The sequence below is a fragment of the Bos indicus x Bos taurus genome, chromosome 29 (genome assembly GCF_003369695.1).
Source record: "Bos indicus x Bos taurus breed Angus x Brahman F1 hybrid chromosome 29, Bos_hybrid_MaternalHap_v2.0, whole genome shotgun sequence".
NCBI lineage: Eukaryota > Metazoa > Chordata > Mammalia > Artiodactyla > Bovidae > Bos > Bos indicus x Bos taurus.
The window spans coordinates 3,397,878-3,424,814 of record NC_040104.1 but is presented as its reverse complement, the minus strand read 5'-3'; the positions used below and the strand labels follow the sequence as shown (position 1 = coordinate 3,424,814).

The window sequence follows — 26,937 nt, the reverse complement described above, 5'->3', positions numbered from 1 at the left end:
ATTCGTGGGGGCCACAGCCTTGTTCGCTACCCGGGGGGTCTGTGGAAGCCCCTACACTCATCCTCTCTCTCACAGGAGGGGAGGGAGGCACGGGTTTTCCCCGCTCTTCTCCAGCGAGGATGGTGTGGCTCAGAGGTGCAGTGACTAGCTCGAGGTCACACAGCCCCCGTGGGGGTTGAGCGTCGAGTGGAGGGTCTGGGCTGCAGAGCCCCCTTGGCCGGCGGACGGAGACCACAGAGCTGCTCCCCGGCCCTTGGCACCCTCTTTGGGACGTGTGGGGCAGCGCCCCCAGGGCCCGAAGAACTCTGGGGCTGGGGCCCACATCCTGTCTCCCCAGGACCATCACACGGGGCTGCTGAGGGACCAGAGCCTCAGGCCTGGAGCAGCGAGGGAGCCGCGAGGGACGGGCCCGTAGGCCCCCTGCAGCTCCGGCTTTAGTATCTCCTCCCTGGAAAGCCCTCCACCCCCCAGCCCCTTCCGGCCGCCTGCCCCATGCCCCCTGCCTGCTTCTGTCATCCCCACGGCCCTGGAGCCCCCCACTGCCCCGGCACTGGGAGAGACGGGGGCGTTGTCCCTCCTGCCGGCCCTGTTCTCCGAGAGCCTGGGGGGTCTCCACACACAGGGCACAGGAGGTGGCGTCTACGTGTGACCTCACTGATGCCCCCAGAGCCCAGGCCTGGCCCCAGGCCTTTCCTAGCCCACTGCCCGCCACCCGCCCAGCGCCCTATGGCCCCTGGCTGTCCATCCGCCAACACGCATGGTGACCCCCTTCCAAACCCCCAGGCCCCACCCAGGGTGTAAGCTTCATCTCTGGGGGGTGCACAGGGCCCACCCAGAGCCCTATGGGAACAGCGACTCAGGCTTTAACACAAGGGGCTGGGAGCGGGGAGGGGGGTCAGCGGGTCCCAGTTCTGGACACTCGTCTGGGGCACACATGTGCCCAAGGAAAGACATGCCACAGGGCACAGAGACTGGATGGTGAAAGTCACTCAGTCGTGTTCAACTCTGCTCGACCCCACAGACTGCAGCCCGCCAGGCTCCTCTATCCATGGGATTCTCCAGGCCAGAATACTGGAATGGGTAGCCCTTCCCTACTCCAGGGGATCTTCCCCACCCAGGGATCGAACCCTGGTCTCCTGCATTGGCAAGTGTATTCTTTACCATCGATCCAGCATCCTCCCCCAAATTTATATCCTCCCCAAACTCAGAATGTGCCCTACTTGGAAATGGAGTCTTTGCAGAAGTAGTGAGGGGAAGGATTGAGGAGAGGTCATTCTGAATCTGGGGGGGCCCTGAATCCACGAGAGGAGTCCTTATAAGAGGGGAGACAAAGGGACTTCCCTGGTGGTCAGTGGGTAGGACTCCACTTTTCCCAGGTAGGGGGTGTGGATTTGATCCCTGATAGGAGAACTAAGATCCCCCTTGCCATGTGGTGTGGCCAAAAAAAGGAAGGGGAGACAGAGAGAGAAGGGAGAATGAGGCAGAGGCTAGAGGGATGCGGGCACAAGCTCAGGGACATGGGGGGACCCCAGAAGCTGGAAGAGGCAGGAAAGGCCCTCCGCCAGAGCTCGGGGCGAGTGAGCCCTGGCCACACACCCATCTCAGGCCACCAGGATCAGGCAAACGAGTGCTGGTCCAAGTCAGCCAGGGTGCGGTCACCCGCAGGACGGCCCCAGCCACTCACTCAGGGGGAGTCTCGGGGAGGCGGCCGTGAGCTCCTCACTCCATCTGCACCGAACTCTGTGCGGGTGCGGGGGCCTCCATGGGTCCCTCAGGGCCCTGCGGTCTCCCCAGGCTCCTGGGATAGCCGGCACCCTGCTCAGGCGTGGCCGGCTCCTTCGAGGGGCAGCACTGAGATGACAAGTGAGGAGCAGGCTGGGTGCCGCCCTGATGGCATTCTGGTCACAGGCGGCCTCCGTGTGAGTCCAGCCTCGGTGGCCCAGCCCTGACCCTGTGCCCGGGGCCCCCGGCCAGCACCTCTTCCCAGACACAGTGCGCTCTGTGGCAGCCAACACATACTTCCTCCTCGGCAGCCCCCAGCACAATCTCAGAGCCGAGGGACCCCCCTGGGTTTTCCCAGCAGGCACACAAGCCCAGACCTCATCTCCTGGCCCACGAGCCTCTGGGATGACCAGGGGGTCCCAGGGAGGCCAGTGAGCGGGGGAGGGGGTGCAGTGGGCAGAGTCTGGGAGAGGAGCCGGGATCGTGAGTCCCTTCCTGGCCTGGGGAGAGTGGCTGGAACTCCTGCAGCCTCAGTCTCCCCACCTGTAGAATGGGCTCTCCCTGCCAGTCTCGCGGTGAATGGGGATCAGGCACCTGTTCTCACCGCTCTCAGTCTCAGCGCTCTCAAGGCTTGAAACACTTGTATTGGTTTCTGACGCTTCTGGAAAAACAACACAAACTGGGCAGCATCTGCAATGCAGGGTCATCCTCTCCGCTGCCGGAGGCCACAGGCCTCACCGGGCTAAGGTCAAGGTGTCTGAGGGCTGCCTCCTCCAGGAGGACCTGGGGGAGAATCTGCTTCTCGCCTGTTTCTGGGGGCCGCCCAGACCCCTTGGCTCCTGGCCCCTTCCTCCATCACTCCATCCTCTGCTCTTTGATCATTATCTCCCCCCACCTCCTTCTGATCATCCCTCCTCCCTAACACAGACCCTGCAATCAACACCAGGCCCACCCAGAGGCTCATGCCATGCTCCAGTCTCAAGGTCAGCTGATATCTAACAGCTTCCCTGGTGGCGCAGACAGTAAAGAACCCACCTACAATGGAGGAGACCCAGGTTTGATCCCTCGGTTGGGAAGATCCCCTGGAGAAGGGAATGGCAACCCACCCCAGTATTCTTGCCTGGAGAAACCCATGGACAGAGGCGCCTGGTGGACTACAGTCCCTAGGGTTGCAGAGTCGGACACAACTGAGCAGCTACCACTTTAACTTCCACATCTAACAAGGTCTCACATGCAACCTTAGTCCTCCTCGGCCATGTGACATAGTCATGCTCAGAGATCAGGACGCGGGTGTCACTGGGGGCCAGGACTCGGACCACCACACCATCCAAGCCGCCCCTCCCCTCCCACAGAGACACGGCAAGACAGGCCCCGCTCGCCATGCAGGCCGGGGGTGTTTCCACCGAAGCTTGCCGCAGATCTGGGGCTGACTCATCACGTCCCAGGCCCTGCCTGGGGAGCTGCTGGGGAGTGGGGAGGAGCAGGTTGGCACGGGCACTGGGGAGCAGGCAGACGGTACCGCGGCGGAAGTATTCATGCATTCTTTCCTTGTAAGCCACGCTCTCCCGGGGTCGGAGGAACAAAGCCAGGCCAGTAATTAGACCACATACAATTACCCGCTGAAACGGCGACTGTGCCATTTGCCGCTGGCTCGGCCGTCTCTTCCCCTGGCTGGGAAGAGAGCCGGGCAGTGACCTGGGCGGCTCGGGGGCCCCCTGCTCCTCGGGGTGGAGTCGCCCCAGAGAGGACCTGTGAATGGCTGGCATGGGGAGGTGTGTCTGTGTTCTCAGGTCCCCAGAGGAGGAAAATTAGGAAGAAAATTCTTTGTAAGACCCAACGCTAAGCCAACATGTGACAGTGACAAATTTCAGCTGGGCCCGGCGGGCTCCTCATCTTGCAAGGTTAAAGAGTCCATCAGATTCCCAGCACAAAAACTAATTAGATAAAGATGGAACCGGGCCCCCTGGGAATCGTCTCCCTGAAGGCTGAGAGAGGCATGTCGCTGCGAGTCAGCACGCCCCGGCCATGCCGAGGAATCGGATCCAGGGGCTCCCGCTGCCTCCTTGGGGCGGGAGACGCACCCCATCCACGTGGGGGAGCTGGGAGGTCTGAAGTCTGCTCAGGTCGCACCGTTTCCTACCTGCTCTGTCCTTTTGGTTTAAGAAGTGGTCTGAGCCCAGGCCGCCACCCAGGATGAGGACAGGAAGCGCCCACGTGCCCCTCAGAGAACACCCGTTCTCTCTTGGTCTGTCAGTCGGAGCTCGTGGCTCCAGTGTCAGAAGCCCCCCACCTCCACTGCGCCCCACTGTCCTGAACACGCAGGTTCTGTGCTGAGCGCAGGAGGACCCAATGGCTCATCGTCCTTGCATTATGGGAGCAGGATGTGGACGTGTATAGGCTGAACCCTGTGGGGACCCCATCTTGGACAGGGTCGGGGGGGGGGGCTTCCTCCAGGAGCAGGCAGCTAGCTGCCATTCCCTGGGAGAGAAACAGGGACCCCACGCCGCTGGCCAGAGCACAGGCGGACCCAAGCCTCCAGGGGAGGAGTGGACGGGAGGGCAGGTGAGCTGGCACGTGGTTTCAGGGGCCGACCGGAGAGAAGGGCGGCCTCTAGGGCACAGTGGGGCGGGTGCAGGATGGTGGCCCTGCTGCGCACCCCAGACTGGGAGGGACAGAGCTGCCCGCTGGGAGGAGGCCGCCGGGTACCCTGGGGCCCACGCCCTAGACGGTATGAGAGGACAGGTGGAGTCCATACGCCTGGAGGTCAGGGGTCATCCCGCAGGGAAGGAAACCCAGGCGCCGAGGGTGACATGTCTGAGGAGAAACAGCAGAGGGGGCGCAGAGGGGGCTCGGAGGAGAGGCTGCGCCCGGGGGTGGCTCCAGCCTCGCGCCCGGCCCAGGGGTCTGTCTGCCGCCACTCCCCCTCCCCCGGTCTTTGATCCACCCCCAGCTTCACGGCGGTCCACCCGGGGTCTCTGTTAGATGCAGGCCCCACCCTATCCTCACTGGCCAGCACCCACTTTCCGTTGCTTCTGCAGAACCTGTCGCCTCCCGCTGGTCCGGTGAGAGTGTCCTGGGGCTGTTGGGGACCAATGACCGCATTCTGGGTGGCTTCAAACAGCGGAAGCTAACTGTCTCACACTTCTGGAGCAGTTCATTGCCAGTCGTCACCGGGCCAAAATCAAGGCATTAGTTGGGACCGCTCCCGCCAGGGACCCCAGAGGAGGGTCCTCCCTGCCTCTTCCAGCTCCTGGGGGCTCCAGGTGACCCTGGGCTTCAGAGCTTGTCCTTCCAGCCTCTGTCTGGTGTCTCTTGGCCTCTTCCTCCTCGTCTGTATTCACAACTCCTCTGCCTCCCTCTTACAAGGACACCTGTCATGGCATTTAGCACGCCACCCACATCCCCCACCACGATAATCCCGGAAAATGTCCTCATCTCAGCATCCTTCACCACACCTGCAAAGACCCCCATTTTTTGCCGCATAAGGTAATATTCACAGGTGCTGCGGACTTGACAAAGACGTCTCTGGGAGCCGTTATTCAGCTGACCACACATGCCGCTTACATCAAATACAATCCCTACGCGTATGACACAAGTTTTCTCTGTGAATACATAACAAGAGACGGACAATGTGCTGGGTCCCCATCTGTACTCCTGCTTCTCAGTACCCAGGCCCCACTCCCCAAGGTCTTCGTGGACCCATCGCCTTATCCACTAACTGTCCTGAGAGGTGGGAGGTGGTTCCCAGCATCTGACATGCGCACGTTCAGGGACCCGCTCCCTGGCTTTCTAAGACGGCCTCACACGTTCGGTCACGCTCTCCCCTGTCAGGGAAGTGAGGCTGTGGAAAGAATGCTGGGGCAGGTCACAGGGGCTGCCCCCCACACCCCATACCACGCCTGGCAGGATGCACGGGTGCCCCCGCTGTCCTTCCAGGGGAGGGGTGATGGCTGAGGCACGTCCGATGGGTTACAGGCTTCTCTGCTTCGGTGTCCCCATCAGGAAAAAGACACTCTAAGTGCCAGGACGGGAGGAGGTCAGGGAATCTGAGCACCAGAATGGGAGGAGGTCAGGGAAGAGGTAAAGCATCTCTGCACGGCCTGGGTGGAGATGAAGTGACGCAGAAAGACAGAGCCGAGCACCCCGACCTCTGCAGTACCCGCCTTTCAGGTCCCTGACCCCAGCCCCAGTCACATCCCCAGGTGGTGCAGCCGGGGGACCCCTGCCTGCCCATCCAAGAGCCTGAGAGGCTTGGCAAAAAAGGAGATTGGTGAGCATAAGAGGCCACACCCCGGGAACAGGACAAAGACCCTCCCGGCCGCCAGCAGGAACCCAGCTTCAGAAGCTCCAACCTTCCGTGGGGCTCACCTACCCCACCCCCCTCTCAGCCTCCAGTCCTCGCTCGTCCACAGACAGCCTGGGCTCCACAGGGCCAACTCCAGGCCAGGGAGCAGGGGCGTGATGGCACCATCTGCCAGGCCCGGCTTCCGGCCACCACGCCAGCCTCCACTTTGACCTTGATTCTCACAGTTGGGCTGGAATCAGCAAAGCCCTGTTTGCCAGCTGGCAGCCACCGGAGCGTGTTTAGACACCCTGGGGCTGCTGAGCATGAAACGCACCTTCGGGGGAGGAGGCCGCAGGGCTTCCAGGCCACGCCTTCCTACAGGCCAGGGTCCTGGGGGCCAGGACAGGAGCCTGGGTTCCCCTTGGCCCCTTTCCTTACCCTGTGCCCCTGGACGCGGCTCTTGCCTCTCGCCTTTGCTTTCCTGCCTGGGGCCAGTCCTGCTTGCCTGTCATTCAGACTAAACCCATCTTTAGAAAAAGCCGGATTATTTTCTGTTCGGAACCACCGAGGTGCAGTATATAAAACGGGGAATTAACCGTTGCGAAGACAACATTTCAGCGGAAGTTAGAGCATTCACCATGCTATGCAGCCACCAGCTCTAGTTCCAGAATATTCATCACCCCTAGAGGAAACCTTGCCTGTGAGGTGGGCACGCCCCTCAGCAATGCTTCTTGAAGACACAAAGGAAGAAAGAGACCCTGCAGAATGTAATATATCAGAACTGGGTGTAAGATGGGCTCTACAGAGGAACAGATAAAGGAGACGTGGTACATATATACAATGGAGCCTCACTCCCTCATAAAGAGAAGACAGTCAGGCCACTTGCAGCAACATGGACGGACCTAGAGAATCACACAGAGTGAAGAAGTAAAAAAGAGGAAAACACACCAACGCATACCTGTGGAATCTAGGAAAATGGGACGGATGAACCCATAGACAAAGCAGAAAGAGAGATGCAGACAGAGAACAAACATGGACAGCAGCAGGGAAGCGGGGCTGGAGTGAACGGGGACCCTGGGACTGACGGATATCCAGGGCTGATCCTGTGTATAAAACAGATAACGAAGGAGAACCTACGGTACACCTCAGGGAACTCCCCTCAGGGCTCTTTGGGGACCTAAACGGGAAGGAAATCCAAAAAAAAGCTGAGATACGTGTAAAAAAAAAAAGATGGCTCTAAAGAGGGCCCAGGTCGAGGTGACGGGGAGGAGGCCGAGCCGGGGGCATGCCGTGAGCCCCGCAGGCCTGAGGCTGGGCGTCCGCCGCCCCGCGGTGGGTCCCCTCCGCGCAGACAGCGGGACACGCCGGCGGCCTTCTCCCCAGGGGGCTGGGAGGAGGTGCCGAGAAGAGGCTGTGAACCTGGGGCTGGGGCTGCTCTGAAGGACCACACCTCGGCTTCCGCTTCTGTGCGGACCGGAAGTCAGCTCACGCGGCCAGCTCTGCACGCAGCAGGTGTGTAAACCTCCGCAGTAAACCTGACGAAAGTCGGGGAGGGGTCCCCGGATATCCAGGGCGCGTGTGCGCTGGGAAGCAGACCATCGAGGGCAAAGGCACGTGGGTCCACGCACGGGGCAGGGGGCCTGGGGGGAGGCGAGGCTCCTACACGACCCACGAAGCTGCCCAAGGCACTGCGTCCAGGGCAGGTTGCAAGCATGCGGGAAACTCACATTTCTGAAACACCGCGCGAGTGGGTGGACTGCGAGGGGACAGAGCTCCTGGCAGCGGGAGATGAGCCAGAGGGCGGAAGCCCAGCCCAGGTGAGGGGGACGCCCAGGATGCGCTGATGGGGGAGGGGGCCCGGCCAGGGGAACTGACAGGACTTGAGGCTGACTGGCTGCCAGGGAGAGGCCAGAGGCTGCAGTCTGCTACCTGGCCACCTCTGCTTCGAAAAAAGTCTGTGCTCCACATGAGGAGGCCAGAGCCCTGGCTTGCCTGCCTTCCTTCCATTTACTCACACACCAAACCCACTCACTCAGGCAACCATCCATCCATTTCCGCCATCCAACCAACCAACCATCCACTCTCCCATCAATTTATCCATCTACGCATCCACCCATTCATCCATTTCCATCCATCCACCTCCTCCATCCAACTAACCAACCATACATCCATCCATCTAACCACCCATACATCCATCCAACCAACCATCCACTCAACCAATGAACCATCTATCCATCCATGCAACCAACCATCCACTCAACCAACCATCCCTCTATCCACCCATCCAACCAACCATCCACTGAACCAACCACCCATCCATTCACCGATCCATCCTCCATCCACTTCCATCCATTCACCCATCCATTCATCTGTTCATCCATCTTCTCATTCACCCATCCACCCACCCATTCACTTATCCGCCATCAATCATCTGTCCATCCATCATCCATCGGTCATCCATCTATCCACCCATCCACCCACCTAGACATCCCTCATCCATTCAGCCACTTCCCGTCCCCGCATCCCCTGCACCCTCTTCACCCCCACCCTGCTCCCTGTCTCTGAGGACTGAGCAGTTGCCAGGCTCTATACCAGCTGCCAGGGAAGAGGTGACAGGCCTGAGTCAGTCCTCGTTCTGTCCTGGAGAACTCAGAGGCGGCAGGTGCAGGATGGAGGGGGCAAAGGCAGAGCAGCCTCCACCCCATGGCTCAGGTGACGGGGGTCTGGCTGCCTCTCCTCTGGCTCCTTCCTGCTTCTTGGAGGAAGACTCGAAGCACCAGGCACTGGCCAGAGGTGGGGACTCAGCACGGGCATCTCCCGAGGGCCTACTGGGTGCCAGCGCAGCCTTGGGGACACTCGGGGAACCGGCCTCCTCATCTTCTCCTTGGCCTGGTGCCCCTTGACTGCCTGTGCCTGCACCTCGGGGCCTGCAGTTTCCAGGAGGGTCACTCACAGGTGCCCATGGGCTGGTGGTGACGGCAGTTTCAGGCAAAATGTATAAAAGTCTGTAACCAGGAGACACCTTGGGGATGATGCAGCCGTTTTACAGGTGGGGAAGCTAAGGCCCAGGCAGGCAGCCAGTGTCAGAGCTGGGACTGGGACGCTGGTGTCTGACGCAGCAGGCCTGGGCTTGAAGCTCCCCCAGGACTTCAGGCTAGTGTGCCTGATGACATATTTGAGGGCTGGCTGTGTCTCAGACCCCGAGCCAGGGTCACGGAGGTTGGAGGATGAGGACATTGGCTGGGGGTGGGGGCAGGGGCTCCTACCAGCTCGCGGGGCCGGCTCTGCCTTCAGGGGCCTCACACTGGCAGCCTGCCATCAACCTGGGAGGGAATATTCACGCTATGGACTTTGGCACAAGCTGCAAAGCAGGCTGAGGCAGGGCAGGGGCAGAGAGAGGCCAGACGGTGCGGGGACAGAGGCAGAGCTGCTCTGGCGGCAGTGATCGTGGAAGCCCGTGACCAGGGAGGACCGGTGCGAACCGGCCGGGGGGTGTGGGGGCTGGGGGCTTCATGCGACGCGCTGGCCGGCACCTACTCCTCCCCCGTGGAGGACAGGCAGGTGCGGCCCAGCCTGGGGGTGCGGCCGGAACCCCAGCCTCCCCCAGCTCCTCCCCAGCTGTCTCTCCACTGTCCCCCCATCCGCCTGCACTCCCCCAGCCCACACACCCACTGGCCACCTGGGCATGTTCTAAATGTGGCCTCAGGGAGCGTGGAGCCAGGCGCCTCCCTTGTGGGGAGGGACTTGCCTCCCGGCCCCCAGGAAGAGGCCCCCAGGTCCAGAACAAAGGTTCCAGGGCCTTTTTGCAAAGGCTGATGAGAGAGCCCTGGGCCTCAGAGCCCTGCTCCTCTGCACCTGGAGCCTGGGGTCCTGGGGTCCCCGCTGGCCAGGCTCAGCAATTTTGCTCAAGTGCCCCTCCCCCAACCTGGTGGGCCCAGGGCTCCCCACCCCACTGCAGGGCAGTCTCCAAGCTGGGTGCCCAGGCCTGTCCTTGTAGAGGGTCTGGGCACTTCCCCAGTAGAGCAGCCTCACTTCAGCTTGGTTTGGGGACACCAGGAAGACCCCAAGCCCTGAGTCCAGTGCTGTGACTTGGCCCACCAAGCCAGCGAGCCCTAGCCGCCCCGAGGGGCTGGGACCCAGCATGCGCCCAGGACACGTACCAAGAGCCAGGCCCGTGCTGCCTGCTCAACTGCCCACTCAGTCCCACTTTCAAGGCTCTGCGACTGAGGCAGAATCGCAGCGGCTGAATTACTGGGTTTGGACACCAGGTGGAGCAGAGTGACGCTCCTGTCTGGGTCACAGGGCTGGTGAGGTGAGGCTGGGAGGGGGCCCAAGGGTTTAGCCCTTTGCACCGAGCACCCCACCCTGACCAGAGGGTGCCCTCCTTTTCCACCAGCCAGTGTGGACCCAGCATCCCCAGGACCTGCTCTCATCAGCCCCTGGTCCCTGGCTCCACCGCGCATGCTCACTCCAGAATGAAAACACACCGGCCCCTCAGCCTCCAGTCTGGATCCTCCTTCTTATCCTGCACACACGCACAAGTACCAGAGTCTGTCTGCTTTCGGGCTCCCGGCAGGACTGGGGCAAGGAGCAGGCCTCCGGCTCCTCTCTTTTTGGTGTCTGATCCAAAGGAACAAACAGGCAGTGGAATGGCCTCTGCCTTGAGAACAGAAGACTTGCCCACGCACGGCTCTCCAGCTTGTCCCCAGAGACCCCTAAACCACTTCTCTCAAGCCTGGGAAGCTTATCCCATCACTGAAAGGAAAAGTTCCTGGAACAGCACCATGCAATGGACAAAGCGGTAACTTACAGGGACAGGTGGGAAGTTGAGGGAAGTTCTCAGAACACAGAGCGAAAAGGCAGAGTCAGAAAACATGAGAAAGAAGAAGGGAGCAGGGGAACGAAACTCACACAGTCCAGCCGGGAATCCAGAAAGATGGGGACAGAGAAGTGAGGGGGGTTTTCATGAGAATACAAGGATATTCTTAAATCTGAAGCTGCTTCGATGTGAAGGAGCCTCCAGGAGGTGAACTGAATGGATAAAGGTCATTTGTAGAGATGTGGATGGACCTAAACTCTGTCACGCGGAGTGAAGTAAGTCAGAAAGAGAAAAATAAATACCGTATATTAACGCACATGGTAAAGAATCCACCTGCAATGCAGGAGATGTAGGAGACTTGGGCTCCATCCCTGGGTCAGGAAGATCCCCTGGAGGAGGAAATGGCAACCCACTCCAGCATTTGCGCCAGGAAAATCTCATGGACAGAGGAGCCTGGTGGGATTGCAGAGTTGGACACGACTGAGTGACTGAACCCGCGTACACACTCTTAGACACACACACACAGCTGATGCATTTCATTGTACAGCAGAAACTAATGCAACATTATAAGGCAACTGTACTCAAAAAAAAAAGACTCACACTCAGATCCATCACCAGAGCATTTCAGAGCATCCAGGGAAAATAGATACAGTGATTCCTACAAAGAAGCAAAGAATCAGCACTTAACTTGTCGTTGGTAAAAAGCAAAGGGGAGATGAAAAGGAGGCACTGCATGTATCTTTCAGGATGACCATGTTGAATCTGGAATTCTACAACACTGAACACGTGTGAAAATCAGAGACTTTTCCGTTACGAGAGTTGATACTCTAGGTGCCTTTTTTGAGGTTGTTACTTGAATACGTGTCCCGGCAGAACAAGGCTCAGTTCTTTTATCCAGTAGCTCACGGAGGGGACTCTCAGAACAGTAACCGTACGATGGGAATCCCGTATCAGAGCCAAGAGCCAGAGGGCTCTGACAAGTGTGTCAGGGACCCAGTGGAACACAATGATATTTGAGGACACACTAAAGAAGACAACTCTTCCACAAGAGAAGAAGAAAGGCAACATGAACATCATCACCCTAATACTAAGCTACAATGTGTCATGATCTTGAACAAACTGATGGATGGGAAGGAAAAGGATCCCCTTACCTGTGAAGCTAGAAAGACCCTTCTCAGGCGACTACAAAGTGGAACTGGAGTCCGAACCCCATTCTTGTGCTCATGTATGTTCATGTTATCATAATAATCTAGTGTTTTCTGCTGGTTTTTAACTTTCTTTTTAAAGTGTTTTATTTACATATTTATTTGGCTGCACCAGGTCTTCTCTGCTTCTGAACTGTGGTCTGGAGAAGACTCTCGAGAGTCCCCTGGACACCAAGGAGATCCAACCAGTCCATCCTAAAGGAAATCAGTCCTGAATATTCACTGGAAGGACTGATGCTGAAGCTAAGGCTCTAATGCTTTGGCCATCTGATGGGAAGAACCCACTCACTGGAAAAGACCCTGAGGCTGGGAAAGATTGAAGGCAGGAGGAGAATGGGATGACAAAGGACGAGATGGCCAGATGGCATCACCGACTAAATGGACATGAGTTTGAGTAAGCTCCAGGAGATGGTGAAGGACAGGGAAGCCTGGTGTGCTGCAGTCCGTGGGGTCGCAAAGAGTCGCACACGACATGAGGCACTGAACAAACAGGATCATGCAGGATCTTTAGTTGCGGAATGAAAACTCTTAGTCAAAACAGGTGGGATCTAATTCCCTGACCAGGGATCAAACCTGGGCTCCCTGCACTGGGAGCCCAGAGTCTTAGCCACTGGACCACCAGGGAAGTCCTGGCTTTTAACTTTTGAATCCAACTGAGAGACAGAAAGTGGAACACTTAAATATGGACATAAATGTAACAGAGGGGTCAAGTGACCGTGTCTAAAATGCATTTAGCAAGAGAGGAGTTTGAGAGTGGTACTTAAAGGTAATCAGCAGATCAACAGTGACTGTTCAAAACTGGGGAGAAGAGGCATAGATAGATGAAAGCCTCAGCTTTTGTAGGAATGGTGCTTTACATTGTTCAATGAAGACACGGACATGCCAGGCGGCGCTAGTGTTAAAGAACCCACCTGCCAATGCAGGAGACATAAGAGACACGGGTTCGATCCTTGGGTCTGGAAGACCCCCTGGAGTAGGAAATGACAACCCACTCCAGTATTCTTACCTGGAGAATCCCCATGGACAGAGGAGCCTGGCAGGCTACAGTCCATGGGGTCGCAAAGACTTGGACACGACTGAGCGATGGAACACACATACAATTAAGACAGAGCGGGTAACGGGAGAGTTAGAGCGGTAACCATCAGGAGAATGAAGTGAAAACAGTGAAAGCCGTCTCTCTGCCAAGATTCAGACTTAAATTGAAGAAAGTAGGGGAATCACCAGACTGTTCAGGCACGACCTAAATCAAATCCCTTACTATACAGTGGAAGTGACAAATAGATTCAAGGGATTAGATCTAATAGACAGAGTGCCTGAAGAACTATGGACAGAGGTTTGTGACATTGCACAGGAGGCAGTGATCAAGACCATCCCCAAGAAAAAGAAATGCAAAAAGGCAAAGTGGCTGTCTGAGGAGGCCTTACAAATAGCTGAGAAAGGAAGAGAAGTGAAAGGCAAAGGAGAAAAGGAAAGATACACCCATCTGAATGCAGAGCTCCAAAGAATAGCAAGGAGAGATAAGAAAGCCTTCCTCAGTGATCAATGCAAAGAAATAGAGAAAAACAATAGAATGGGAAAGACTAGAGATCTCTTCAAGAAAATTAGAGATACCAAGGGAACATTTCATGCAAAGATGGGCTCATTAAAGGACGGAAATGGTATGGACCTAACAGAAGCAGAAGATATTAAGAAGAGGTGGCAGGAATATACAGAACTATACAAAAAAGATCTTCATGACCCAGATAACCACAATGGTGTGATCACTCACCTAGAGAAAGACGTTCTGGAGTAAGAAGTCAAATGGGCCTTAGAAAGCATCACTATGAACAGAGCTAGTAGAGATGACAGAATTGTAGTTGAGCTATTTCAAATCCTAAAAGATGATGCTGTGAAAGTGCTACACTCAATATGCCAGCAAATTTGGAAAACTCAGCAATGGCCACAGGAATGGAAAAGGTCAGTTTTCATTCCAATCCCAAAGAAAGGCAATGCCAAAGAATGCTCAAACTACCGCACAATTACACTCACATGCTAGCAAAGTAATGCTCAAAATTCTCTAAGCTAGGCTTCAATAGTATGTGAACCAAGAACTTCCACATGTTCAAGCTGGATTTAGAAAAGGCAGAGGAACCAGAGATCAAATTGCCAACATTCGTTGGATCATAGAAAAACCAAGAGTTTCAGAAAAACATCTACTCCTTTTTGACTACACCAAAGTCTTTGACTGTGTGGATCACAACAAACTGGAAAATTTTTCAAGAGATGGGAATACCAGACCACCTGACCTACCTCCTGAGAAATCTGTATACAGGTCAAGAAGCAACAGTTAGAATCAGACATGGAGTAACAGACTGGTTCCAAATTGGGAAAGGAGTACCTCAAGGCTGTATATTGTCACCCTGCTTATTTAACTTATATACAGAGTACATCAAGTGAAATGTTGGGCTGGATGAAACACAAGCTGGAATCAAGATTGCTGGGAAAAATATTAATAACCTCAGATATGCAGATGACACCACCCTTATGGCAGAAAGCAAAGAGGAACTAAAGAGCCTCTTGATGAAAGTGAAAGAGGAGAGTGAAAAAGCTGGCTGAAAACTCAACATTCAAAAAACTAAGATCATGGCATCCAGTCCCATCACTTCATGGCAAATAGATGGGGACACAGTGGAAACAGTGGCTGACTTTACTTTTTGGGGCTCCAAAATCACTGCAGATGGTGACTGCAGCCATGAAATTAAAAGACACTTGCTCCTTGAAACAAGACACTTGCTCCTTGAAACAAAAGCTATGACCAACCTAGACAGCATATTAAAAAGCAGAGACATGACTTTGCCAACAAAGGTCCATCTAGTCAAAGCTATGGGTTTTCCAGTAGTCATGAATGGATGTGAGAATTGGCCCATAAAGAAAGCTGAGCAGTAAAGAAGTGATTTTTGAACTGTGGTGTTGGAGAAGACTCTTGAGAGACCCTTGGACTGCAAGGAGATCCAGCCAGTCCATCCTAAAGGAGATCAGTCCTGGGTGTTCATTGGAAGGACTGATGCTGAAGCTGAAACTCCAATCCTTTGGCCACCTGATGTGAAGAGCTGACTCATTGGAAAAGACTCTGATGTTGGGAGGGATTGGGGGCAGGAGGAGAAGGGGACGACAGAGGATGAGATGGGTGGATCGCATCGCCGACTCGACAGACATGAGTTTGAGTAAGCTCCAGGAGTTGGTGATGGACAGGAAAGCCTGGCATGCTGCAGTCCTTGGGGTCACAAAGAGTCGGACATGACTGAGGGAGTGAACTGACTGACTCTGCCATGTGGGGCTGTGTGGATGAGGCTGGGGGAGGTGGAAAGACAATACTTCCTTCCTTTTCCAGCCTTGCCTTGTGATTCAGTTAAATTGGTGACTTATAATACGTATGTAGCGCTTTAAGCAAAATCTGTGAAGGATGGAAAATCTTAGCCTGAGAGAGAGTAAGGAGCGGGTCTCCTGGGCTGTCAGACAGTGGAGTGGACAGGTGCTGGGGGCCAATGTGCAGTGTTGGGGGTGGGGAGGAGGGTAGGCTGCTCAGTCCCTTGTGATGAATTGGGTGAGGAGGAGAGAGGGGAGAAAGGGAGGAGGGGCCAGACCGCAGAGAAGAGCGCTTGTGCAGAATCACAGTGTTCAGGACTTCCCTTGTGGCTCAGCTGGTAAGGAATCCGCCTGCAATGTAGGAGACCTGGGTTTGATCCCTGGGTTGGGAAGATCCCCTGGTGGAGGGAAAGGTTACCTACTCCAGTATTGTGGCCTGGAGAACTCCATGGACTATATAGTCCCTGGGGTCTCAAAGAGTCAGACACGACTGAGCGACTTTCACTTTACGGGCTTCCCTGGTGACTCAGCTGGTAAAGAATCTGCCCGCAATGTGGGAGACCTGGGCTTGATCACTGGATCGGGAAGATCCGCTGGAGAAGGGAAAGGCTACCCACTCCAGTATTCTTGGGCTTCCCTGGTGGCTCAGCTGGTAAGGAATCCGCCTGCAGTGCGGGAGACCTGGGTTCTATTCCTGTGTTGGGAAGATCCCCTGGAGAAGGGAAAGGCTACCCACTCCAGTACTCTGGCCTGGAGAATGCCATGGACCGTATATTCTATTGGGTCACAAAGAGTCAGACAGGACTTTCCCTTCACAACCGGCTCAGACCGGGGCATGTTCCCTGGGGCTGCCATATGTATGCAGGTGACCATCCTGGGAGAGGGAGACGGGAGGGCGGGGACACGCAGTTGGAGTGACTTCTGACTTTGCCTGTGCCTCGAGAGCCACTCATCTCTTGCTTGGTTTCACAAAATTACAAAAGAAATAGGTCATTAAAAAATTTAAAAATGTAGAGATTCCCACATGGCGCAGTGGTAAAGAATCCGCCTGTCAATACAGGAGACACAGGAAATGCTAGTTTGATCCCTGGGTTGGGCAGATCCCCTGGAGAAGGAAATGGCAACACACTTGAGTATTTTTGTCTGGGAAATCCCATGGACAGAGGAGCCGGGTGGGCTACAGTCCACAGGGTCGCAAAGAGTGTGACAGGACCGAGCACTCACACATGCACACAAAAATACAGATGTGTACAAACTCAAAAATTAAAAATACATATAGGTATCGACTAAAAAGTAAAGCCACCTCTTTCCCTCTCCCAAAGGAGCTGCCCCAAAGGCTCCATGCCGAACTCCTGGGTCCAGTCATCAATTAAGAGAGAGGAGAACAAGAGTGTTTTTCCTTATGAATCTAGCGAGCGCACATCCTCAGAGATTGATCCCTCCTTCTTGAGTCTAAGGAATAACAAAAGATGGAGAAATATAAAGTGATGGTGGAGGCAGAATGGGGGGAAAATCAGCGCCTCTTGCCATTCAGTTCTTACTACCTACACACCGAGGCAGCCTTCCAGAACACAGAGCTAGGGTTTCAAAGGAAAGCCAGCTACCCACACACGCGTCCACATCCAGCATCCCTCTGGATTTATATAGCACATGCTTCGAAGGAGCTGCAACCACCAAACACATATCTTCTCATTCATCCTGACATGAACACCGCTGGGGATCCAGCACGAGTCAGGAGCATGATCTGCACTTTGTGAGCCAGGTCGGGGGGCGGGTCAGGGACCGAGGCACCAAGCTGGACAGCGAGTTGCCCAAGGTCACACAGGGACTTGGTTGGAAAGTCAGATCGAAAACTCAGGATGCTCTATTTTCAAGGGCTTTAAAAGGCTTCAGACAATATGCATCACCTGGGGCTTCCCAGGTGGCTCAAGTGGTAAAGAATCTGCCTGCCAACGCTCGAGGTGCAGGAGACGCAGGTTAGATCCCTGAGTCAGGAAGATCCCCTGGAGGAGGAAATGGCAATCCACTCCAGTATTCTTGCCCGGAGAATCCCAGGGACAGAAGAGCCTGGTGGGCTACAGTCATGGGGTCTCAAAGAGTCAGACACGACTGAAGTGACTGAGTACGCACGCAGTACGCACATACTCAGAGAACATCTCTAGAAAGAGCCTCAGGAAACCAGTAACGGAGGCTCTCCCCAGGGAGAGAATCGGCTGCGTGGTAAGGATGAGAGGCAGGCGCTCTCTGCATTCTGTAGCACTTGTGGGCATGTTGAATTTTTTAACATGTGTATCTATTTCCAATTACCATTTTCAAAAGATAAAAATTGGACTATGATGTCTGAAAGCCATGAAAATAAGTAGCTGCGGACGGTGATGTTCAACTGGTGAACAGGCAAGATTGGTCACCCTGCTAATTCAATCTCTAAGAGCAAATTGGTCTCACTAAGGGGGATGAACAATGAAATCGAGCACCTTCGGAGACCCTCGTTTGTGAGCATGATCCTTCCGAACAGGTGAGAAGCTGCCCGTGTGGCAGAACTGCTGGAGGGACTGGGTCTGACCCCCTACCTCCGGGGGCCCCTCCTTGTAAAGCCCAAGGGAAGGGGGAGGGCCCCGGGCCCCCACCCTGCTGTCCGTCACTCCCACCTCCAGGCCTCGGCGTGGCCCATCCACTCCAGCGTCACCCCGTCCCTTGACTCCACCCACCCTTCCACCCCCACCTCCTCCCCAGCCCAACCCACCATGGCCAGACCACACCAGGATGGCAGCGAAGGTCTCAGAACTCGTCCATTCATCCTCTGCTTTCCTGCGGCCAAGTGGACAAGACCACGTCCCTCTTGGGCTTGGAGCCCTCCAGTCTCCCCTGCTGCAAGTGTGAGGAACACACACTCCTTCCACGAAGCCCCAGGTCTGCCCTGACCTCATTCTCTCTGCCGCCATCAGGCTCTTTTCACCCCAGTGTTTCTGTGTTTCCTGACCCTCCTCAGTCTTCATGGGCTCCCCCGCAGTTGGCTCAGTGGTCAAGAACCCACTTGCCAATGCAGGAGAGGTAGGAGACATGGGTTTGATCCCTGGGTAGGGAAGATCCCTTGGAGGAGGAAATGGCAACCCACTCCAGTATTCTTGTCTGGAGCATCCCATGGACAGAGGAGCCTGGCGGGCTACAGTGCATGGGGTCGCACAGAGTCAGACGTGACTTAGCAGCTAAACAATAACAGTGCAGGTTTCAGTTCAAAGTCACTTCCTCTGAGAGCCCTTTGCTGGCTCCGGAGCCAGAGTGAGCCTTCCGCAGCCTGCCCAACAGCATAACCACAAAGAGGGTTTTTTTTTGTTTGTTTTTTGGCTTATTTATTTGTTCAGCTTGTTGTTCTCTTCACTAAATAGACTTTTAGCTACACGAGGTCAGAGACTGAGCTTGTCCTGTCTACTCCCACATCTTTAACATCCTGAATAGTTAGGTTTTAATGAGTGCTGGCTGATAGATGGACAAAGAGATGGAGGGGATGAATGGGCAAAAGGATGGATGGGTGGGTGGTTGGATGAACGGGTGGGTGGTTGGATGGATGGGTGGGTGGGTGGCTGGATGGATGGATGGGTGGATGCATTGATGGACGGGTAGGTGGTTGGGTGATTGGATGGATGGGTAGATGACTGGGAAGACAGCTAGCTGGCTGTTTGGCTGAGTGGACAGGTAGTTGGATGGATGTGTATCTGGCGGGGAGATGGGTGGATGGACAGAGGGAGTCTAATTGTCCTGGGGTGAGACGCTGGGGTCCCCCCGCCTCTCCCAGATAGACCTCCCCTGGATGCCCCACCCTGATGAGGCTGGGGATCCAATTTAAGGACACTGAGAACTTCAGACGCTATTTCCTGCGTTGAGAAGTGTTTTAAAATATGACATTGAACTGCCTTAAGGTTCTGTTGTAGAAATGGCCCCACATCCTCTGCCTTCTGACCTGGACACGTGTCCACGTTTCTAGATCTTTCTATCACGTGCAGGATGGGTAGATGGCAGGGAATCTGAGGCGGGAATCAGCTCGAGCAACCAGACACGTTCAACCATGACCAGGTGTGTCTCCGCCCTTGCGCTCTCAGCTCTGAGTCTCCAAGTCAAGTTTCTGACATAAGAGGGGGTGGGAAGGGGAGAAACCTCCTGACTGATTCAGAAACTGTCTCCATTGAGTCTTGCTTCCCGTGGCATTTTCTTTCATCACATCTGCATCTGCCGAGGGGAGGCCTGAGCCCCGAGCCACCAGTCCAGGCCACCGTGGGTAACTGGCCCGGAGGCTGCAGCGGCCCCCAAGACCTCTGCGTCTAACGTGAATCTGGAAGCGGGCTAACAAGTGCCCAGCTGGTGTGAGGCCACACTACGGCATGCAAGCCCCTGGACGCTCTTTGCGCTCACCCAGGGGACCAGAGGTCAGCATCTCACTTCAACATCCACACTTTGCGCTCACCCAGGGGACCAGAGGTCAGCATCTCACTTCAACATCCACACCGGAGCTGCCCCTGCCAGGCCTGGGAGACAATGGCACCCAGGGGCCCCAGGCTGCCTCACTGCCTGCCCTCCAATGCCTTTGCCAAGCTCACAGTCTGGATAAGGTCAGCTGGGGGCCCTGTGCCCTTTATGGAAAAGCTCAGAGGTGCTGTGGTAACCAAGGCAACGCCACCGCTCCCACCTCCCAACACCCATCACGGGGCGGTGGTTCTGTCCTGACGGGAAATCTGGCCTCTCACCCTCACCCATCTTCCTCAATCCCAGGCTGGTCCCTGGGCCGGCCCAGGGCAGTAACAGCTTCATCTCGGGAGAAGGGGTGCTGAAGGCATGGGCTGTGTACTCTGATACTCAGACACTCGCGTGGCTGAGCGCCAGGTCTCTAACTTGCCCCCCACCCCCGCCATCTCCTCTCCAGGGTCCTCCTGCCAAGTGGAAGATGACACCAGTGTTCCAGGTGGCTGGCAGGGTCACTGGTCAGTGGTGCTATGATCCGTGCAAGGTGGCTGGCACGTGGCAGGAAGTTAACAGAACGATCGTCATTCTGATTTCTTTTGTGGCAACACCACGTCACGTGGGGGCCTGTGTGACTCCTCCTTGTGGGAAAGGAGGGCGGGCTTCCACAGTCCTCCTCCTCTGCGATCCCGGGTACTGCCCACAACAGGCACTCAGCACACAGGGAGAACCCAAGCCTTCATCTGCGGCCAAAACGGGGATGCTAACCTGGTCCCCATCTCGGAGGTCATCTGGTCCAGGCTTCTGTGACATTCCACCAAGACGATGCCCACCCTGCTTGACTTCCTCCCTATATGGGGAGAGGCTCTGTGCCGTCGCTCAGTAGCCAGGATGGCTCCACAAGTCCTTTGCTGGCCGAGCTACAGCAGATATCCCTGCTGCTCTCTGGACCTGGTCTCAGTCACAGAACACGTGGCCCAGACCGCCCAGCCCCAGGGTCTTCTCTCCTCCCAGCTCAATCAGGTCAGGCCCTTCCATGGCGCCTCTGTGGGGAAGCAGCTGAGCCATCTCAAGAGCTGAGTGTGTGTACACACCCGCCCTCTCACACACACACACACACGTGCGGAGGGTGGCCTGCTGGCTACTCTGCTGGTGACGGATCTCGTGGGGACACGGCTCTGCCAAGGCCACAGCCTGTGGGTGAGCCACGCCCAGCCCTCCCAGCTCTCAGAGGCCCCCTTCCCTCAAAGCCCCACTCCCAGCCTGGACAGCCCTCCAAGTCACCATGGCAACAGCTCCCGGAGTTTTTTCGGAGCCTCAGGCACCCCTCCCTGCTAGAATGGAAGCCAAGTGTGACAGCGTGCTGACCGTGACCAGGGGCCCAGGGTCCACTTTGGCAGGCGGCCTCCTGCTAAGGCACAAACAACTCATCTGACCCAGATAGAGACTCATCAGCAGAAGCCAGGGGCGGGCCTGACTCCCTGGAAACCATCGCTTCTCTGAGCACACTTTCTGGACTGTGCTGGCGGCCAAGCTGCGGATCACAGCCTGGGCTTTTAGGGTCAGGAGGTGGGCAGTCTCAGCAAGGTCTGAAGAGCCCGAAAGCCCTCTGAAAGAGGGGGCTGGCTACTCTGCTTGGAATCACATTTCTGTTCCAGCACATCTTGTTTATGAGAGAAGGGAGGCTGGGACAGGGGAACACAGAAACCAGCAGCTCCCCGCCTAGGTATTCACAGAGAAGAACTGGAAGCAGGTGTTCAAACAAACACTTGTCCACAAGTATCCACAGCAGCCTCTTTACAACAGCCAGCAGGTAGAAGCAGCTCAAGTGCCCACCCACAGATGGATGGATACGCCAAACGTGGTCCCGCCCCACGACGCGATATTATTCAGCCTCAAAAAGGAAGGCTATTCTGACACCTGGTACGACACAGATGAACCTTGAGGACATTATGCTCCGTGAAAGCAGCCAGACATAGACGACAGACAGTGTGTGACCCCACTTACGAGGAGGTCCCTACAGCAGTCAGATTCTTAGAGACAGAAGCAGGATGGTGGGGGGCATGCGCTGGGGGAGGGTGGGGAGTGAATGTTTAATGGGGACAGAGGGTCAGGTTGGGAAGATGACAGTTTTCTGGCAATGGATGGCGGTAACCGCTGCAGAGCAATGTGAATGTACCTGATGCCCCTAAGCTGTGCGCTCAGACACGGTTATGACGGCGTCACTGACTCAAAGGACATGAGTCTGAGCAAGCTCCAGGAGACGGCGAGAACAGGAGGCCTGGTGTGCTGCAGTCCGTGGGGTCGCAAAGAGTCGGACACGACTGAGCGACTGAACCACAACTGCAGTTCGGGGAGTTGCAAAGAGTCAGACGCGACTGAGTGTCTGAACGACAGCAGTGTGAATGTACCTGGTGCCACTGAGCCACACACTCACACACGGTTATGATGGTAAATTTTATGTTACTTGCATTTTGCACTGAAAGTGAATGTCGCGCAATTGTGTCCGAATCTCTGCAACCCCATGGACTGTACAGTCCATGAAGTTCTCCAGGCTAGAATACTGGAGAATGGGTAGCCTTTCCCTTCTTCAGGGGATCCTCCCAACTCAGGGATTGAACCCAGGTCTCCCGCATTGCAGGAGGATTCTTTACCAGCTGAGCCACCAGGGAAGCCCAAGAATTCTGCAGTGGGTAGCCTATGCCTTCTCCAGTGGATCTTTCTGACCCATGAAAAGCACCAGGGTCTCCTGCATTGCAGGCAGATTCTTTACCAACTGAGCTCTCAGGGAAGCCCACTTGTATTTCACCTCAATAAAAAATTACAGAAAAAAAGGGATGAAGCACTGACACACACTACAGCATGGACGAACCTTGAAAATATTCTACTAAGTAAAGAAGGCACTCACAGAAGCCACACACCGTAGGATTCCATTTTTCTGGGAGATGTCCAGAACAGGCAAATCCTCAGCGACAGAGAGCAGACTGGTGGCTGCAGGGGCGTGGGGCAGGGGAGGATGGAGACTGCTTCATGGGTCAGGGGGCTTCTTTTCGGGGCAACAGAAATGCTTTGGAACCAGATAAAAGTGATGTTGTTGTTTAGCTGCTAAGTCGTATCCAACTCTGTGACTCCACGGACTGTAGCCCCGCCAGGCCCCTCTGTCCATGGGATTTTCCAGGCAAGAGTACTGGAGTGGGTTGCCATTGCTAGGTTACGGAAATTTTAACTCAGTAAAAACAAACATGTGAAACCAGGTTCCACCCCTCGGCAGGCAGATGACCATTAAGACCCCCTGAGAGAGTCCAGGGAGAACCGAGGGCAGGGAGTCCGGATCCTTCCCCAGCCCGGAACTTCTCAGGATGTGAGGTGGGCAGGGAACTCCAGACGGGGCCCCCGCTTGGCCATCTGGTGAGACGGAGCGCGAGCGTGTGCCCTGCCTTCTCTGCTTCCCAGGCTGGTCCTCACTGAGCCCCCGCCCCCGCCTCGTCCAGTAAGAACCCTTAGTCTGGGTGGGGGGGGACAGAGAAACTTTGCGCCTGGGGACAGTCAGAGCCAGGGAAGCTGGCGCAGCGGCGGGCACACGGGCCAGAAGTGCCGCTCGTTCCCAGCTCTTCTTGGAGTCGTGGTCTAAAACGGCGCTCCCCCTCGCCCAACAGGACCCCAGCCATCTCCACGGCCCCCAGAGCTAAAAGGCAGGGGTGCCGGGGACCCGAGGAAGGGCTCCCTGCATTACACGAGTGTGTTTCTGCTGGAAAATCTGAGCCCCTGCCCCGTGCCACAACGCTCTCTGTAGGAACCAAACGAGCCACTTCCGAAGCACCCAGAAAGCAAACCCGCCCCTCCTGCAAGGTCTGCCGGCTTTCAGGTCACAGGACAAGCCCTCCTCTGACCAAACTTTCGGCTCAGTGGCCAGGAGGAGCAGGGAAGATGCAAATGAGGTGGAAGTCGGAGGGCACCCTCATGTCCCCCAGGAAGACGCTGCCACGTGGGGCCACCTCCAGGCTCCTGCGGCCCAGTAAGGTCATCTTGCTACTTGTCCCTCTTTCCTCTCAAACAAGGCCAGGCTCTCCTCCTCCTCTCCCCTGGCCGCCCCACCCGTGTGCTCCAGCCCGACCGCAAGCCGCAGGTGGCCCAGAGACCACTTCTCGAGCGGGTCCTCTGGAAGATGGTGGTCTCCATCATTCCAGCCCATGTCCACAGGGGTGGGGGGGTGGGGTGACGGGGGACACACAGAAGGAGATGAGCCAAGGACCCGAGTGCGCCATGCAGGATGGCCCAGCACCTTCCTGACACCTGCGAGCATCTTTGAGCGGAGGGGGCCTGGCAGGAGGAACCACGTCTTACCTGGAGGCATCGAAGCTGTCGTAGGAGCCGACTGTGTAGTGCCGGAAGAGTTTCTTGCTGCGGTCTGCACGAGTTTCTGCACAAAGAGGGAAGAGAGACATCATTTAGAAAGTCACGGCCCCCAAACGCTGAAACCATGAGAGGCTGGCCGGGCCCCTGCGTTTGTCTGACCTCGGACGTGTGGGACCCGCTTCTCCTGGGGAAAGATCTGGGAGAGAGATGAGGCCCTGCTCTGTGGCCTAACTTTGCAAACTGTGGGGGATGCCGATGAACGCCAAGGATGACTGCTGGAGAGTCCCGTGCTCCGGTCCCCAGTAGAGGCTGAGTCCCAGGGTCCCCAGGTGGTACAGGATGTGCTCTGCAAAGAAGACAGGGCCGTGCAGGTCACAGTGGGAGCAGTGGCAGCCCACTCGGCACATGGAACCTGCTAGAACGGTATTCTGAAGTGACGCTGCCCAGCCGTCCAGCAAACATGAGAACCTGTGGATGACTGCTTTGGGGAAAAAAGAATCTTTATTGCTATTTTGCTGATAATTGTGTGTTCAGTCACTCAATTGTGTCCAACTCTTTGCGTCTCCATGGCCTGTAGCTCCCCCCAGGCTCCTCTGTGCAGGGGATGTCCCTGGCAAGAATACTGGAGTGGGTTGCCATTTCCTTCTTCAGGGGATCTTCCCAACCCAGGGATCAAACTTGCATCTCTTGTGTCTCCTGCATTGGCAGGTGGATCTTTACCACCGTGCCACCTGGGAAGCCCCTGATTATCGTTACTTTCTCCTAAAGCAAACAAAAACCAAACAAACGTGATTAAGGTCCTAATTAAGTCCTCTGCTTACTTCTCTTACTCAGCAGATTTCGAGGTAAATTTCACGGGAAATTATAAGAATGGTGTAGTTAGACTTAATTGACAGCTCAGAGCTGGAGAGGGAAAAAACCCACAAGAGCACAAATGCAAGAAATACGGCTGCTTCTGACTTACTGTTCAGATATTTCCCCCTGCACACCCTCTTTCCCAAACCCTGGGAAAATACAGAGAAATTTTGTGGTTAGCTTCAGGAAGATGGCTGAAATCTCATGCAAACCCTTGTAACTCTGTTGTCCGTCTCTCTGACCCCACGTTTCAAAGCAAATGTAATGTTATCCAAACCCAAAAGCACATTTCCAGTGGAAATGTGAACAACTGCAAAGGCGTTGAGAAGGGTATGCCTGATAACAGTTGACTCCTTTCAGGCCCAGAGGCAGCTGATGCAGCAAAAATACATGCCTCCTTCTATTAATATAAAGTGTGGTATTGCCTTTGGGGGAGCCGAGAGGACCAGGTAGCCAGCTTAGGACTACATTTCCCAGCACCCCCTGCAGCCAGGCATGGCCACGTGACCAGCTCTCACCAATGGAACTTGAGCACACGCCACTGCAGGGGGGGAGGGGAGAGGGGTGTGTGTGTGTGTGTCCCTTCCAAGCTTGGCTTCTATGGGGGCCAGGGAGCTCTCCATATCCTCTCTTGCTGCTTCTCCCAGCTCAAAGCTAGGACTCCCAGGCCTGAGAGGATGATGGGATCCTCAAGGATTCCTAGCAATGCCTGGGTCGCTGTGCGTTAGCTGTTAAAGTGGGCAGCACACTTGTCCGGCCTTGGGCTACACTCCAGGGACCTGGGTGTCAGAGCAGCTAACACTGCCTTAAAGGTTCTCTGGGACTCGGCTCCCCCGGCCTCTCTCATCACTCCACCTGAGGCTCCAGTGATGCGAAAGTTAGAATCCCCTGAAGCTGGGTAACAGCCGCATCCCCATCGTGCTCCCTGAGGCTGAGCACTGACTGGGTCCCAGGCCCTGTTCCGAGCGCTGCTCCTGTATCCACTCATCTGCCCATCATGGCCCCTGGGGAGGGGGTACGTGTGCCACCCTGCACATCCCGCCAAGTCCAGCCAAGGGTGGTCCCCTGCCTTTGGTCCATCTCATGCCACCCTCCTGTCCCCGTGTGTCCTCGCCGTGGAGTGAGCCACTCGCCTCCGCTCGGCGTCTGTCTTTGCTATATCATCACTGTCTTTGGGACAGGCTGGGATGTGGGACCCCTCACTGCAGGTTTGCAACCGGACAAACGTCTCCTCGAGCGACAGGTACAGAGAAACTCAAAGGAACTAAAAACAAACACGTGTGTGTGCAGTTGGGGCAGATTCTGGACAAGATACAAAAGACCGAAAAGCCCAGCGGCCCCTTCCGAGGAACAGGGAGCAAAAGCAGGTACCACGTGTGATCTTGCACACAGCACCACCGAGGGGCTGGGCAGACCACCTCAGTCACTCCTTTGGCCCAGCCCACCAACCCGCCCCTACCCTCACCCCATTTAAGGAACCAGCTCGCTCCCCTGGAGCGCAGCAAGGGAGCGAGTTTCTGGTCCTCTGTCCCTTGTGGGGCAGTATGAGTCCTAGTAACGCCTGGCCTGATCCTCATCTGGCCTCTTTATCCATTTCTGTTGATTTAAGAGTCCAAGAACCTGGGTCTGTAACATCTCTGTCCTCACTAACATCTATCGAGTCCCTCCCCTGGGTCACAATTTGTGCCCATCCAGGCTCCCACTTGTTGGTGACAGAAGCCTGGTGAGGGAGGTAAGACTGCTGGACCCATTTTACAGATGGGTCTACTGAGGATTGCCGAGGCCAAGGCACACGCTGGGTGAACAGCATGTCTAGGATGGGTCCTCGGCCAGCAGACGGGCTCCAGGGCCAGGCTGAGAACCAGCAGACCACACCAACGGGTCCCTGGTGAGGGCTG

At 55.8% G+C, this 26,937-nt stretch overlaps 1 protein-coding gene across 2 annotated transcripts in view; it reads right to left on the bottom strand.

Annotated features, from left to right (window-relative positions):
• SHANK2 (SH3 and multiple ankyrin repeat domains 2) overlaps positions 1–26,937 on the bottom strand; it is a 510,411-nt gene that overhangs the window by 178,575 nt on the left and 304,899 nt on the right. For both annotated transcript variants that reach the window (XM_027532522.1, XM_027532523.1), the window contains one exon: positions 24,173–24,248. In XM_027532522.1, the coding sequence (XP_027388323.1) occupies positions 24,173–24,248 (76 nt within the window). The remainder of the gene's footprint in view (positions 1–24,172; positions 24,249–26,937) is intronic.